The sequence below is a fragment of the Sus scrofa genome, chromosome 2, assembly GCF_054392235.1.
Source record: "Sus scrofa isolate SSC_HxYL_T2T_F1_AM1 chromosome 2, Sscrofa_HxYL_maternal_Yorkshire_Landrace_v2.0, whole genome shotgun sequence".
Classification (NCBI taxonomy): domain Eukaryota; kingdom Metazoa; phylum Chordata; class Mammalia; order Artiodactyla; family Suidae; genus Sus; species Sus scrofa.
Window position 1 is genome coordinate 4,659,194 of NC_139384.1, and position 14,362 is coordinate 4,673,555.

Consider the following 14,362-nt stretch of genomic DNA (forward strand, 5'->3'; position numbering starts at 1 on the left):
CCCCTACAAGCGAGTCTGGGATCAGACATGGACACTCAGGCTCTGCCCACATGGCTAACTGCCACCAGGTCCTTCACCCAGTGTCAGACAGAGGACTGGACGTCCAAGGTCCCAGGCAGGGGAAAACTCCAGACTGTGTAAACAGCTTCTAGACCTTCCAGGCCAGAAAGATCAAGGACCCCATTACACAACAGGTAGCACAACTCTGTCACCACCGACCCCTCATCTGGGCCAGGGACAGTGCTAAGAGGTTCACACACCACATTTAATGCCCCCAACCGTGAGTGTGTTGGGGGGGGACAGGTGCAAATACAGAGAAGCTAAGAGAGTTGTCCAAGGTCAAACAGCTGCTGAGTGTGTAGACCCAAAGCCCCCGCCCTGAGCCCTGGCAAGCCCAAGCTGCAGGACGGGAAGCCAGGCTGAGTCCTCACCTAACACTCCACCCCTAACCCCCCCCCCCCCGGCGCCCCCACCCCCGGGTGCAAATTCTGCTAAATGCCTGAGTGGTGACACAGTGCAGCTGAAATTAAACGGGCTCCAAATACGACAGGATCTCCACAGCAGATGCTGGATCATGCGGGTGGACTGGGCAAATTCTTAGAACTGAACGGGAGGGTTAAAGGCACGTGGGCCCTGCTCGGAGAAGCAGAGGGGCCCTTAGGGGGACACTCAGTGGCCCCTCCACAGCATTTAGTTCACTCAGCACCCACCTGCTGGGCCTGCCCAGTGGGCAGGCAGTGAGCATCTGCAGTAACCCCCCTGGGGGTGGGGGCAGTGTGCGGTCTTGGAGCAAGAGCCCAGGGGGGGTCAAAGGGGAGAGGCCTGGCCAGTGGAGCTGGGGCAGGACGTTCCCAGCACCGGGACCACTACAACAAAGGCATTTCCGTGGGCTCACCGCTTCAAATTGCAACAGGAAGCAATCAGGAAAAATAATTAGCTCACAACTTACCGGCTCCACTCGGGTCGGAGGCATAAATCTAACACAGAAATCAGGGACATGGCATATCAAGAACAGTCGAAACAGTTCTGCAGAAAGAGCCGGCCTCTGTGTTCCACTTTAGGACGAGACGACCACGTTACCGGCGCTCCAAAAACCTCACGGTGACACGCTTCCTAATGTTAAAATAATCAACTCTATTTTTGCCGCCTACACAGCTGAACTCCACAGACGTGATTCCTTCTCCTCGGGGTCCTCGGGGGCTGGAACCGCGGGACAGGCGTTCAAGCCCAGCGACATCACCCCCAAGGCCCCAGGACCTCCAAAAAACGGCAACCAAGCGAAAAGCGGCGCAGCTGCCGGCTGAGAAACCCCACCTTTAAGACAAACATCTTCCCCCCAAAAAAAACCCTTTTGCCTCCATGATCCAGGCATTTCCAGAAGGAGAAGCGGCAGCGGGGCCTGAAGTACCCAGATACTGTCACTGTTTTGTCGTCACCTTGTTTTGCTAGTATCGGAGGGGCCAAGAATGTAAACACTTCTGAGCCAGGCAAATTTGGGGGTGAGAGTGCCAAGAGTCTCCCAGCTCGGGCTGGGGGGCAGGAGGACTTAAGGCGACCATCCCTCTCGGCCCCCCCAAACTTCAGTGGTAGGGCTGCAGAGCGGGGAACGTGACCTCAGAGCCAGGCCAGGCCAGCTCCCTGCAGTGTCCCCCCTGGAAATATTCAGGGAGACAGCTGTTTGCTTTAAAGAGGCCCAAACAAAGGGCCCCGAGCCCCCCACCCTACCCCCAACGGCCACCAGCAGAACAGCAGCCTGGAGAGCGCAGGTCTCCCGTGTCCACTTGGCCGGCCACACTCCAGCAAAGCAAAACACTCACGTCGGAAGAGCATGATTTAGGTAGCAAGAGGCTTGCTTCAAAAACCACATGGCAATCTCCAAATTAAAAGAACATGTGTAGCTTTTCACAAGGCGCTTAGTTTCCTGAGTCCTCCTGACCTCAACTCCACCCCTTGGGACACACCAAAAGTTGGACAGAAAGGTCCTCAGTCCCCGATTTCCCAAAGGCTGTGTACAGCCGAGGCCCCACGCCGCGCGCTGGGACCACGTCACCCCGCGCGGCGGCCCCACGCAGCCGGCCCCCGACCGGGGTGGGCACCGGCTGCGTGTCCCTGGGGCCTCAGCGGCCAGACGGGTCGTCCGGACACCTGGCAGGTGTCAGTCCGCTGGGAAACCGACAGCAACGCAGCTGAAAGGGGCAGCGGCACAGGCCAGGCCGCCCCGCGCCGGACTCAGAACTTTCTCTGCAACTTCAATCAGTTCCCGGAGCTCGCAGGCCGGCCGCGCGGCCATCGGAAACAGGCTCGGGAAAGAGTTCCCGACGCAGCGCGGCGAGGCCTGCCTCTGGGCCGAAAGTCCCCGCTCCGTGCCCGCCCGCGGGCCGGGCTCCGCACGGTCCCCGCACGGCCTCGCCCGGCCCACTTCGGGCGGCCGCGCTTCCGAGCGCGCCCCGGGGCCCGGGCAGGTGAGGACCCGCCCGCGCCGCACCTGGCGGGGTCGGCGCCGCCCGCGCGCCGTCCTCGCCGGCCCGGGCCGCGGCACGGGGCCCGGCGTCCCCGGGAGGGGCCCGGGCGGGCGAGACAAAGGGCCCGCGCGCGGCCCCCGGGCGGCAGGCACAGCGGGAGGCGGCGGGGACCCGTGGCGCGCGCCCCAACTCGCCCCCAACTTGCAAAGTCGCTTCCGCGGCGGCGCCGCGCACTTGGCCGCGGGGCCGGCCAGCCGCCCGGGCGCCCGGGCCATTGTCCCTCCGGCCCGCGCCCACCTACCCGCGGCGGGGGCCAAGCTGCAGCAGAGCGCGAGCAGCAGCAGCAGCGGCGGCGGCGGCGGGGGCGGCCGGGGCGGCGCCGCCTCCATGTTGTCCGGAGCCGGACGGGCCCGCGCCGCGCTCACTCGGGCTCCATGGCGCGGCGGCCGCGGCTCCTCGCGCGGCTCCCGGCGCCTGCCGCCTCCCCCCTCGGGCGCCGCGGACCAGGACGACGGGGGAGGAGGGAGGAGGCGCGGGAGCGGAAGCCGCGCCGCGTCTCCGCCCCCCGCCGCCGCCGCCGCCCGCCCGCGCCCCCCGCGCCGGCCGCGCCCTCCCGCGGGCGCCCCCCGCAGCCCGCCCGCGGCCCGGCGGCCGCCGCGCGCCGGCCCCGCGGCGCTGCCCGCGCCCCCTGCCCCCGGAGGCGGGCGCCGGGGCTCCGCGGGGACGCGAGGTCGGGCGCCCGGTTCCACCCCGCGGGGCCCCGGGGCTGATGGAGCCCCGGAAGCAGGTGTGTCACCTGCAGAGCGGCGGGCGCGGACTTGACCGATGGGGAAACTGAGGCACGGGGGCGGGGCTGCGAAGGGGGCTGCCCCAGGGCACTTGGTGCGGCACTTTCGGGGTTGCAAGCCAGGGCCCCGAGCCAGGTCTGCGCGCTTTCCCGCGACCGCAGCTGCCCCAGCGGGGTCCGGGCGGAACGGGCCCCGTGACACCTGTTGTCACAGGGGAGAGCAGAGAAGGGCGACCGGGAGTCCGCGCTGGGCAGGGACAGCGGCACGGGCGGGCAGTAGGGAGGATTTGAGGTTTGCTGTTTAAACCAGCTGAAAACCCTCTGCATTCCTTGTACCTGAATGAAGCCTGAGCGGCAAATACGCCGTTCTTCCCATGTGCTTGCAGGCGGCCTCTAGGATCGCAGACCTTACCTGCGATTCATTCAACAAGCTGGCACTGAGCACACCCCTCCCCCACCCCACCTACCCCCACTTCACCCCCTCCTCCCTTCCCCCCCCCACACCCCACGCTCTGTGCCCACCTGAGCTTCAGGGCCCAGGAAGGGCTGGGAAGGGGCAGCACACGCTCTGGAATCCACAGGCCCAAGGTCAGACTCGGGTCCTACCGCTTCCTAGAATCAGGTGTGCCTTGGGCAGGTCCAAATGTAACCTCTGCCGGGACACTTTCCTTCCTTATAAAATCGGGGGAGCGATGCTTACCTTGCAGGTGCCCGGAGAAATAACGGTAACTCCTGGGAAGAGCACAGTCCATGGGTGCATGCGTTCTTCATATAGGTGTGACACCTTGTAGGACAAAGCTAGTGGTCAGGCAGAATGTCTCTGTCCTATGGGGTTTAGATCCTAGGGAAGGAGACAAAAACAAGAAAATAGATACATTTAAAACCAAAACCAACACCCAACACACCATTAACATATTAAGGAGGGCCATGAAAAAGGAGGGGTGCTGTGCTGCAAGGTCTGGGGAATTCTGACTTAGGGAGGCGGGGACGGTTGGGGCAGGAGCAGGCAGAGGCGGATGGAGCAGCAGGAGAAGCCAGCCGGGGCCAGTGCATGTCAGACCTGGAGAAAGACTCCAGAGTTTATCCCAAGACGGTGGGACGCCTTTTAGGAGTTTAAGCAGCACAAGCTTTGCTGCGTCCTCTCTTCCACCCTCTGCCCAGCCCCAGCTGCACCTCCTCTTGACTCTACATTCAAAACGGAGGCAAACTCTTAAGACTTCTTATACCTCCCATATCACCACTCCGGCTTGGGTCACGTCAGCCCCCGATGGTCTCCTGCTTCCATCCTTGACCCCCTTCAGCCCCAACTCACAGCCGCCAGCGTGAGCCTATCAAAACAAGTCAGCTCACATCCCTCCTCTGCTCAGGAACCTGCTATGGCTCCCACACCAATCAGAATAGAAACCGATGTCCAGCAGAAATTAACACAACATTCTAAATCGACTATACTTCCATGAAATTTTTTTTTCTTTTTAGGGCCACACCCACAGCATATAGAAGGTCCCAGGCTAGGGGTGAAATCAGAGCTACAGCTGCCAGCCTACCACAGCCACACATGGGATCCGAGCCGCATCTGCTACTTAACACCGTAGCTCTCGGCAACGCTGGATCCCCAGCCAACAGAGCAAGGCCAGGGTTGGAACCTGCATCCTCGTGGATACTGGTCAGGTTCGTTTCTGCTGCACCACAATGGGAACTCCAAAATAAATTAAAAAAAAAAAAAAAAAAAAAAGAATAGGAGTTGCCATTGTGGTGCAGCAGAAACGAACCTGACCAGTATCCACGAGGACACAGGTTCGATCCCTGGCCTCGCTCCGTGGGTTAAGGATCTGGTGTTGCCCTGAGCTGTGGTGTAGGTCGCAGACATGGTTCAGACCCTGCCTTGCTGGGACTGTGATGTAGGCCGGCAGCTGTAGCTCCAATTCAACCCCTAGCCTGGGACCTTCCATATGCCATGGGTGTGGCTCTAAAAAGACCAAAAAAAAAAAAAAAAAGAAAAGAAAGAAAGAAAGAAAGGGAAAAAAAGCAAGCTCCACAAAAACAGAGAGTTTTGCTTGCTTTGTTTCATGTGTTATCCCTCCAGAGCCTACACAAGGGCCTGGCACATAGTAGGTGCTCAATAAATGTTGAATGAATGAATGAATGAACTAGAAAGATACTGTGTGCATTTATAAAGGGAAAACTCTGGCGGCCGTGAGGGAATACGATTGTTAGGAAGGGAGTTTGCAAGTGACAGGTCAGCAGGTGTGTCCTGTGGTAGCAGCCAGGAGAGACAGCAGCTTGGACAGGCAGGGGGTAGGAGGCTCATACATGGCCGGGAAGGGCTGGATTCAGGATGCTTCAGGAAGACCTAGTGGGATTCCTTAAGGGCTCTGGCGGTGGGGATGAGAGGAAGGGGGCCCAGGGTGGCCCCACCATCGGGACTCTGCTAGAGGGACATTCGTTACGTCAGTGGTCCAAAGTTCAAGTCGAGGTTCTAAATCTGGGAAGGGACACGGAGAAAATGAGACCCTGGGCTCTGTTACACAAATAACCGAAAGGAAAATGAACCGAGAATGTAAAGACACTGAGATTCTTTGTTCTCAAAGAGGGAGAGAAAGCTCGATTCTCGGAATGAGAGAATTCAGTAAATAGAGAAGAGGCCATTTAAGTCAGAGAATGGCAGAAGCTGGCAGCAGTTCCTGGGGTGCCCTGGAGTTTCCTGGGCCACCTCTTGGGATGTCCATCGTGGAGGAGCCACCAGAGATGCTCTGAGAGGGAAAGGACCGTATCCCAAGTCTCAAGGCATCAGAGCCTCAGCCCGGGTGGCCTGACCTGATCAGAGCTTTGAGAAAGTTGTTTGCAAAGAACAATGAGATCAAATCCCTCTTGGATCCTGCAGAATTCCAAGCTCCCAAGGACAGTAATTTTTAGACTCTTCACTATTGTAAGAAGCAACCAGAGAAGGTGCTAAGCTTCCACTTTCCCAGAGGACTGCCTGTCCCAGCTCATCACGCCACCACACTTTTCTTGGCCTCGCTTTTGGAAGTGGTCGCTCTCAATTCACTGCTTAGATGCAAGATCCATCCCAGTGAAGTAACGGGGACCGAGCGCCTGTCGGATCTACTTCTTTCCGGGAACAGGGGCTCAACCCAGTCTGGGCTCATCAGAGGATGACTTCTCAGCCCCGGGTCGCTTGGAGGAAATGCCTTTTTGGTTCCCTCTCGAGCTGGAACATGCCGACTCTGGAGAGTTATTCTGGGCACGTGAGCCTTCCCACCGGGCAGGCCTGGCGGCTGTGGTCAGAGGTGTGCCCTGGGCGCTGGCATTTCCGGGCTCTCTGGAGGCTCGCAGTGGGAACGTCCGCCGGCTGGCTCTCCTTCAGACCCCCGTGGGCCCCTCCCTGCACTGGCATCACCGCCCAGCATCAGGCACCAGGAGCAGGCCAGGGAGAGCTGCCACTGGTGTGCGGTGGTAGGCAGTGCCAGGCTGACTTGGCAGCGGGCCATGGTTTCTGTGGAGATAGCTGGGGTGTGAGGCACACAGACTGACCATCACCTCTCTGAGCCTCAGTTTCCTCATCCATAAAATGGGAATGATAACATCGGCTCAACTTTTTTTTTTTTTTTTTAGTTTTATTTTTAGCCACTTTAAAAAATGTTTTGGAATTCCCATCATGCCACAGCGAAAATGAATCTGACTAGGATCCATGAGGATGCAGGTTTGGTCCCTGGCCTGACTCAGTGGGTTAAGCATCCAGCGTTGCTGCGAGCTGTGGTATAGATTGCAGACGCAGCTCGGATCTGGTGTTCCTGTGGCTGAGATGTGGGCCTGCAACTGTAGCTCCAGTTAGACCCCTGGCCTGGGAAGCTCCACATGCCACGGATTCGGCCCTAAAAAGCAGGAAAAAAAGTTTTATTGGAGTACAGTTGATTTACACTGTCGTGGTAATTTCTGCTATACAACAAAGTGATTAAGTTATGCCTGTGCACACAAGTCTTTTTCAGATTCTTTTCCCACATGGATCATCCCAGAATACTCTGTAGAGTTCTCTGTGCTACACAGCAGGTCCTCAATGGCTAGGCATTCCATATACCAGAGTGTGCATAGGCCAATCCCAACCCCCCAGTTCATCCCTTCCCCCGTCGGTTTTCTTGGGAACCGTACATTTTCTTTCAAAGGCTGTGAGTCTGTTTCTGTTCTGCAAATAGGTTCATTTGTATCCTTTTTTAGACTCCACATTTAAGTGATACCATATGTTTGTCTTTCACTAACTTTGCTTAGTATGATCATCTCTAGGTCCATCCATGTTGCTGCAAATGGTATTATTTCATTCTTTTTTATGGCTGAGTAATATTCCATTGTGTATATGTGCCACATCTTCGTGATCCACTCCTCCATCCGTGGACATTTAGGTTGCTTCCATGTCAGCTATTGTAAATAGTGGTGTAATGAACATGGGGGGGTGTTTTTCTCCAGAGAGATGCCCAGGAGTGGGATTGGTGGATCCCATGGTAGTTCTATTTTTAGTTTTTTTTTTTTTTTTTTTGTCTTTTTGTCTTTTGTTGTTGTTGGTATTTCTTGGGCCGCTCCCGCGGCATATGGAGGTTCCCAGGCTAGGGGTCGAATCGGAGCTGTAGCCACCAGCCTACGCCAGAGCCACAGCAACGTGGGATCCGAGCCGCGTCTGCAACCTACACCACAGCTCACGGCAACGCCGGATCGTTAACCCACTGAGCAAGGGCAGGGACCGAACCCGCGACCTCATGGTTCCTAGTCGGATTCGTTAACCACTGCGCCACGACGGGAACTCCTATTTTTAGTTTTTTGAGGCACCTCCATACTGTTTTCCACAGTGGTTGTACCAAATTGCACACCTACCAACACTGCTAAGAGGGTTCCCTTTTCTCTGCACCCTCTCCATCAACTCGACTTCTGATCTCTCGGTGTCAGTGGGAAGCTCAAATAGGAGAAGGCTTATAAAAGTGTTCTTTGTACTTTAAAGCCCTGTGTTAATGTGACCTGCGATTAACATGGGCCCACGCTGGGGCATGGGGATGGATGTGCCAGCCACCCCTGTGGGGCGGGACAGATGCAATGAAAGCCAAGGTCAGAGAGGAGCCAGGCCAGCTCTGCGGGGTCTCGGCGGCTACCAGCTCTGTGTGAGCAGAGGGAGGCGGGGTATGATTTCCAAGCTACGGACGCTCTCTGCTCCTGTGTGGGAGATAGACTGAGGGGCCAAGGAAGAGCCAAGGCGGCCGTCCACTGAGATGGACATGTTGGTGAATGAGAGGGGCGTGGCGGGGACTCTCCCCTTGAACTTGTCTAGCCGAGATTCTATTAGACTTCCCCGTGGAGAGTCGGGGGTTGGGGAAGGGGCCTGGGCTGAGCTTAGACATGGGGATCCTCAGTATTTAAGGTCATGGTCCCAGAGGAGCAGTTATGAACAACGAAGTTTAAGGGCTGAGTGTTGGGGGCCCTTCTAGCTCAGAGGTGAAGACAAGGAGAGAAGCTTCCAGAAGCCAAGAAAGACAGTGCGTGGCTGGGTAGGGTCACATGTGGCTGCTGCCAGACAAGTGGGATGGGCACTGGGCACCTGTCCTCTGGACCTAGCTGGCAGCCGTGACCTTGAGGAGCTGTTTGGAATTATGGGATGGCTCACAGGCAGCTGGCTTTTACAGAGGGCCAGGCCCCACACGCAGGAGTCCACCGGTCCATTAGGAAGCAGCTTTCCGGCACCTGGATGGCCACCTGGGTGGCCGCCACACCTCTCTGGTCACTCTCAGGTGCAGTGAAATCCTTGGCTCCCTTCTGGGCCCAGGAACAGCCTCAGCTCAGGAGCTGCAATTGCAGTTCCAGTTTAATGATCAAAATTCAAGTTTCTTCAAAGTTGCAGCTTTTTCCCTCCTCCGGCTTGGCCTCAGCTCTCCTCCTTAAGGCTGGAGCTGGAGGTGGAGGGAGGGGCCTGGGGGCCCTGACTTTTGGGGGGTTATAAATGTTGATCTTTCTCTTTGGGGCTCTTTTTGAGACCTCAGATATTTGTCAGATGGTGCCTGACCCCCAGGACACACGCCTTGCCCAGTCCTCCAGGAAGTGCCATCACCTGTCCAGATCCACGGCTGGCTGGGCAGCTCCAGCAATGACCTTGGCCTTGAATGTATCCGGCGTGGAGCAAGCAGCAGACCCACGCGTTGTCACCCACACAGACCACAGCTCCAGGGGACATATGTCCACCTGGCTCTTTGAAGCCCCTCTTGCTGGTCTCAGGATGAAGGGGACTCTTCCTCCTCTCAGAGCGGCTGGTGGGTTAACCGGGGTGACCGACCGTCTCAGTTTGCCTGGAACCAAGGGGCTCCCAGGACCCAGGAATTTCAGGGCTAAAACTAGGAAGGTCCCTGGCAAACAGAGGCCAGTTGGTCCCCCTCAGGCTGATGAAATCAAGCTTTGCTTTGCAGGACCCCTCACTCCAAGCACTTGGGGTTCGGGAGCAAAAACACAAGGCGGGCCCAGGACTGTGCCTGCCCCTTAAAATGATGAGATATTCGATGGAGCAGGAGAATGTGAGAAAAAGGAATGTATATGTGTATGTGTGACTGGGTCACCTCGCTGGACAGTAAAAATTTGACAGCACACTGTAAACCAGCCATAATGGGGAAAAGAAATCATTAAAATAAAAAAAATAAAATAAAATTATGGAACACTCTCAGCACATCGAATGCCATTTTTAAAAAAGTGGAGGGATTTTTCTGGAAAAAAGAGACAAAATAGGAGTTCCCTGGTGGCTCAGCAGATTAAGGATCAGTGCTTAACTGCTGCATCTTGTGTCACTGCTGTGGTACAGGTTCAGTCTCTGGCTCAGGAACTTCCACATGCTGCAGGAGCGGCGTGGCCAAAAAAAAAGAGAGACAAAAGAGATAGATACCCTGATTGATCATATTCTACTGGGGAAAAAACTATGATGGTAGTAAGAATTCTGAGTAATATTTTTAATTTTTTTTTTTTTTTTTTTTAGGGCTGCACCAACAGCATATGGAAGTTCCCAGGCTAGGGCTCTAATTGGAGCTGTAGCCACCTGCCTACGCCAGAGCCACAGCAATGCAGGATCCGAGCCGCTTCTGCAACCTGCACCACAGCTCACAGCAACACCAGATCCCTAACCCATTGAGCAAGGCCAGGGATCGAACCCACAACCTTGTGGCCCTTAGTCGTATTCATTAACCACTGCGCCACGACAGGAACTCCATGAGTAATATTTTAAGATGTAACAAAATATTTGGGTTTGGTAGGAGAAAGTCCTTAGGCAATTTCTCTCTCCCTCTTTTTTGGCCACACCCACGGCATATGGAAGTTCCTGGGCCAGGGATCGAACCCGTGCCTCCACAGAGACGAGCAGGATTGTCTACCCACTGCACCACATCAGGAACTCCAGGGGATTTCTTTGAAACTATGTAACGGAGACATTTCGTGTTGTCTGGCCACACTTTTGATATTTCTATTTTTGGTGAATGCGGCAAAACCTTAACGGATTTTGAAAAGAGGGAATCAAATTGTGTGTGGTCACCATAAAAACAGAAACAAAAGTTATAAATCAGCCCACAGGCTGCTGAATAAAGAGTGTTCTTTCCCTCTGGCTGGACACACAGCCATAACGCTGGGAAGACAGTGCCCTGGAGGACTTTGGACTCTTCTGTGTTGGAGCAAAGTGACAAGGGACCCTGCCTAGGATCTCCCTGGTCTGTCGCCCCAGGTGGGGCTGCGGGGGGGAGGACAGCTGGTGGCGGGGGGGGCAAGTGCCCACAGCCTGGACTTGGGCTCTGTGCTGCCTGGGCAGGGACCAGGGAGCCTGTCCCCTCTGGGGGATGGGCAGGCTGGAGGGGCAACGTCAGGGGTCCCCTAAAGCCTGGAGCCCCGGGAAGGATGGCATTTATTGTTCTCGTTTAGACCTTTGGTATCAGATGAAGTGGAGACAGAAAGTCCCCAGCGGGACTCCACCCCTCAAGAGAGATACCTGCAACTCAGAGGCACAGCACCTGCTCAAGAGGCATCTGGAAAGTGGCCAGGCTGGAATTGGAATCCGGCCTCCCGGCTCCGCTGCGGTCCTCCTCCTGCCAGCCTAACTCCCCCCCCCTTGCCCTGTCCCCCTCTCCTTCCCCAGGTCCTCGTCCCCTGCAGGGACCCCTCCTGCCTGGCCCCAGGCCAGCTCGTGCCCCCTCTCCCAGCTCTGCGGCTCAGCCTGTGAACAAGAGTGAGGTGCTCCCGTCTGGAGAAAACCGCGCAAAACCTGCCCTTCCCTCCATTCTTTCCTCTCGTTCCCGTCAGTGGCCAAGCCTCTCCAATCCCCTGTCTACACTCGCTGCCTCACCACCTGCTCATTTGGTCCTGCCCCTGCGATGGTCTTCCCATGGTCACGCCTGCTGCATCTCACATCTAGATTCTGCGCCTACACACAGCGCTGCCTCCCACCCTCCCGCCTCCAGGGGCCTCCAGCCTCCCCCCAACCCCAGCTCCTCCTCCCCCAGCCTCTGTCCCTCCAGCTCACACACGGGCCCCTGCTTCAGACACAGCCCACTTTCCTCCATCTCCAGGGTAGCTTCGGGCCCCTGGGTTCCCCCTGCTGTGGTCTGCCCCTCAGTGGGGCAGCCTGCTGGCCCTCAAATGCCCACCTGACAGTGACCCCGCTTCTCACAAATCCTTTATGGCTCCTGCCAGGTTCCAGGGTCTGAGCCTCCTCTCCTGCTGGCATCTGTTCCCTCCCCCCAGGCTGGGCACAGTCCCTCTGGGGTGGGCACGGTCCTCCGGCCCCTGGGTTTCTGGGTCTGACTGCCAGGTGTCCATAGGCATTTGGCTCACCTTTCACGGCGTGAGGTGGAAGAGGGAGGGGAGAGAGTAACTGACACAGAGGTGCCCTCGCCTCTCCGGGGTCCCTTCCAGCAGACGGGGTGAAGGAGATGAGCTGCGCCTTCACGAAAGGTCAGCGTATTGGGGTTCCCATTGTGGTTCAGGGGTTAGTGAATCCGACTAGCATCCATGAGGACACAGGTTCGATCCCTGGCCTCGCTCAGTGGGTTAAGGATCCGGTGTTGCCATGAGCTGTGGTGTAGGTTGCAGACTCGGCTTGGATCCCGCATGGCTGTGGTGTAGCAGCTCCAATTGGATCCCTAGCTTGGGAACCTCCATGTGCTTCAGGTGTGGCCCTAAACAGACCAAAAAAAAAAAAAAAAAAAAAAAAAAAACCGAAAAAACAAAGGGTCAGCGTGAACAGGCAGCCACCGAGGGCTGGATGCTCTCCATGGGGGGCTGCAATGTGCCTGGACAGTGACTCCCGGCACAGGGGCCAGGAGGGGATGCTTTGAGGGGGTGAGAAGGGGACCTGGAGGCAGGCAGACGGCAGGGCCAAGGACCCAGGCAGTGGTTCCCCCAAACGAGAGCTCTGCTCTGGTGGAACTTTGGGGGGGATCTGACCCTCCACAACAGCTGTAATTCTAGATTCTAGACAGAAGTCATGGAAGGCCCCCAGGACAGGAGGCTTTGCCTGGGGTGGGGGGGATGAGGGTGCCTGGGTGGGGGGGGCCGTGGGTCCATGCTAGTCCCAGGAAGGCCCCTCCCTCTCCTTCCAGGATCTTAGAAGCAGCAGCAGCGCCCAGGCTCTGGTGGGAATGGGTGGGGCTTCTCCAGCCTCCTGGACCCCCAGGATCCTGGGCCCGGCATGGAGCCTGAAGAAGTCCAGGCAGGGCCTTTGGGCAGCAAGAACCTTCACAAAGCGGCCAGGCAGATCCAGGCCCCCACCGGGTGCAATAGCGAGGCTGGGAGCCGCTCCCCGGCCAGGATCACATGTCCTGCCCTGCTTGTGGGTGATTCTCTGACCAAAGATCACTGTGGCAGGCAGGGACAGGCACCGTTGATGTGCAGCCCCCACCTTCTGGTCAACAAACGGCTGCAGACTCTGTTTGCTCCCCGCAAGGAAGGGGGCACACCGCCGGCTTCCCACTGCGCTCTCCGGGCAGAGGCTGCAGGGCACGTCCTTCCCAGCCCCGAGTTCCAGGTTCTCCAGGAGCACCCCCCGGCCCCCGGTCCCTGTGTGCAGGTGAAACCCTCCTAACAGCTCTTCAGGGAAGAGCCCACTGTGTCCATTCCACAGAGGGGGAAACTGAGGCCGGGCAGGTTGGGTGACGTGGCTGAGTTCCCTCGTTATTTCTCCTCCCCTCCAGGCCCTGGGGGCTGGGGAAGCGGGGAGGGGGAAGAGGGTGAGGGCCAGGGTGGTTCAGGCAATGTCTCTGCTGGCTGCGCTCCTGGCTTCGGCCTGCAGTGATCCGTGCGGCCACGAGGGGGCAGCAGGGTCCTGACCTGCCTGGCTCTTCCCGGTGCTCTGGGATACAGGGAAGAAGGTTCTGGTCAAAGGGCAGGTGCGTGGAGGAGGAGGAGGACCCCTGGAGGACCTCAGTTTCCTAATCTGTGCCAGTGAGGGTAATGGGAGCTGCCTGGCTGTGCTGGCGATTAGGAGAACCTGGCAGCAAAGATAAAACGTCACTCCCAGGACCCAGGGGGCTCCCAGGCTGGGCTTCCTGGCAGGTGCCTGGAGGCGGGGGCGGTGATAGATGATAGAACCCTGTAGCACCTGGTAGGCCCTCCTCAGGACTCCCAGCCTCCCTGGGCCGCCCGAGACTTTCACAGACAGGCCTCATACACCTACAGATCTGTGCCAGCCACTGAGCACGCATGCCACCCCTACTGCCCTGGCATGAGGTTATCACCCCCATTTTGTGATAAGGAAATTGAGGCTCAGAGAGGCTGGGTACCTGGCCTGGGGCCACAGCCCATGCCAGCCTCAGAGCTGGGGTGCTGTGATTTGCACTCAGGGCTCTGCCCTCCACGTCCTGTACAAACTGCTGCCCAAGTTACCTGCAGGGTCAGCAGTGCAGCTGGCCTTGCCCTGGGGGTGTCTCTGCTCCCAGGGACCTCAGAGCTGGCTTTACCTGGTACAGCAGCACTCTGGAGACAGGAGCGAAGCTCAGGGCCTGAGCAAGGGGGGAGGCTCAGATCAGAGCCCCCCCATCTGAGAACACTCTGAAAAAAGCCACTTCCACTGGGCGAACAGCAATACCCAAACTCTGCCACACCAGGTCTCTTGGGAGTG

At 57.6% G+C, this 14,362-nt stretch overlaps 1 protein-coding gene across 6 annotated transcripts in view; it reads right to left on the reverse strand.

Annotated features, from left to right (window-relative positions):
- Positions 1-2,975, reverse strand: part of LRP5 (LDL receptor related protein 5) — a 119,871-nt gene extending 116,896 nt beyond the window's left edge. For 4 of the 6 annotated variants that reach the window (XM_021082720.2, XM_021082719.2, XM_021082723.2 and 1 more), the window contains exon 1: positions 2,764-2,975. In XM_021082720.2, the coding sequence (XP_020938379.2) occupies positions 2,764-2,851 (88 nt within the window). In that variant the 5' untranslated portion in view covers positions 2,852-2,975. Of the gene's footprint in view, positions 1-949; positions 2,413-2,763 lie in introns of those variants that run through there. The other 2 variants (XM_085010556.1, XM_085010555.1) reach the window with 1 other exon arrangement.
- Positions 2,976-14,362: the final 11,387 nt, after the last annotated feature.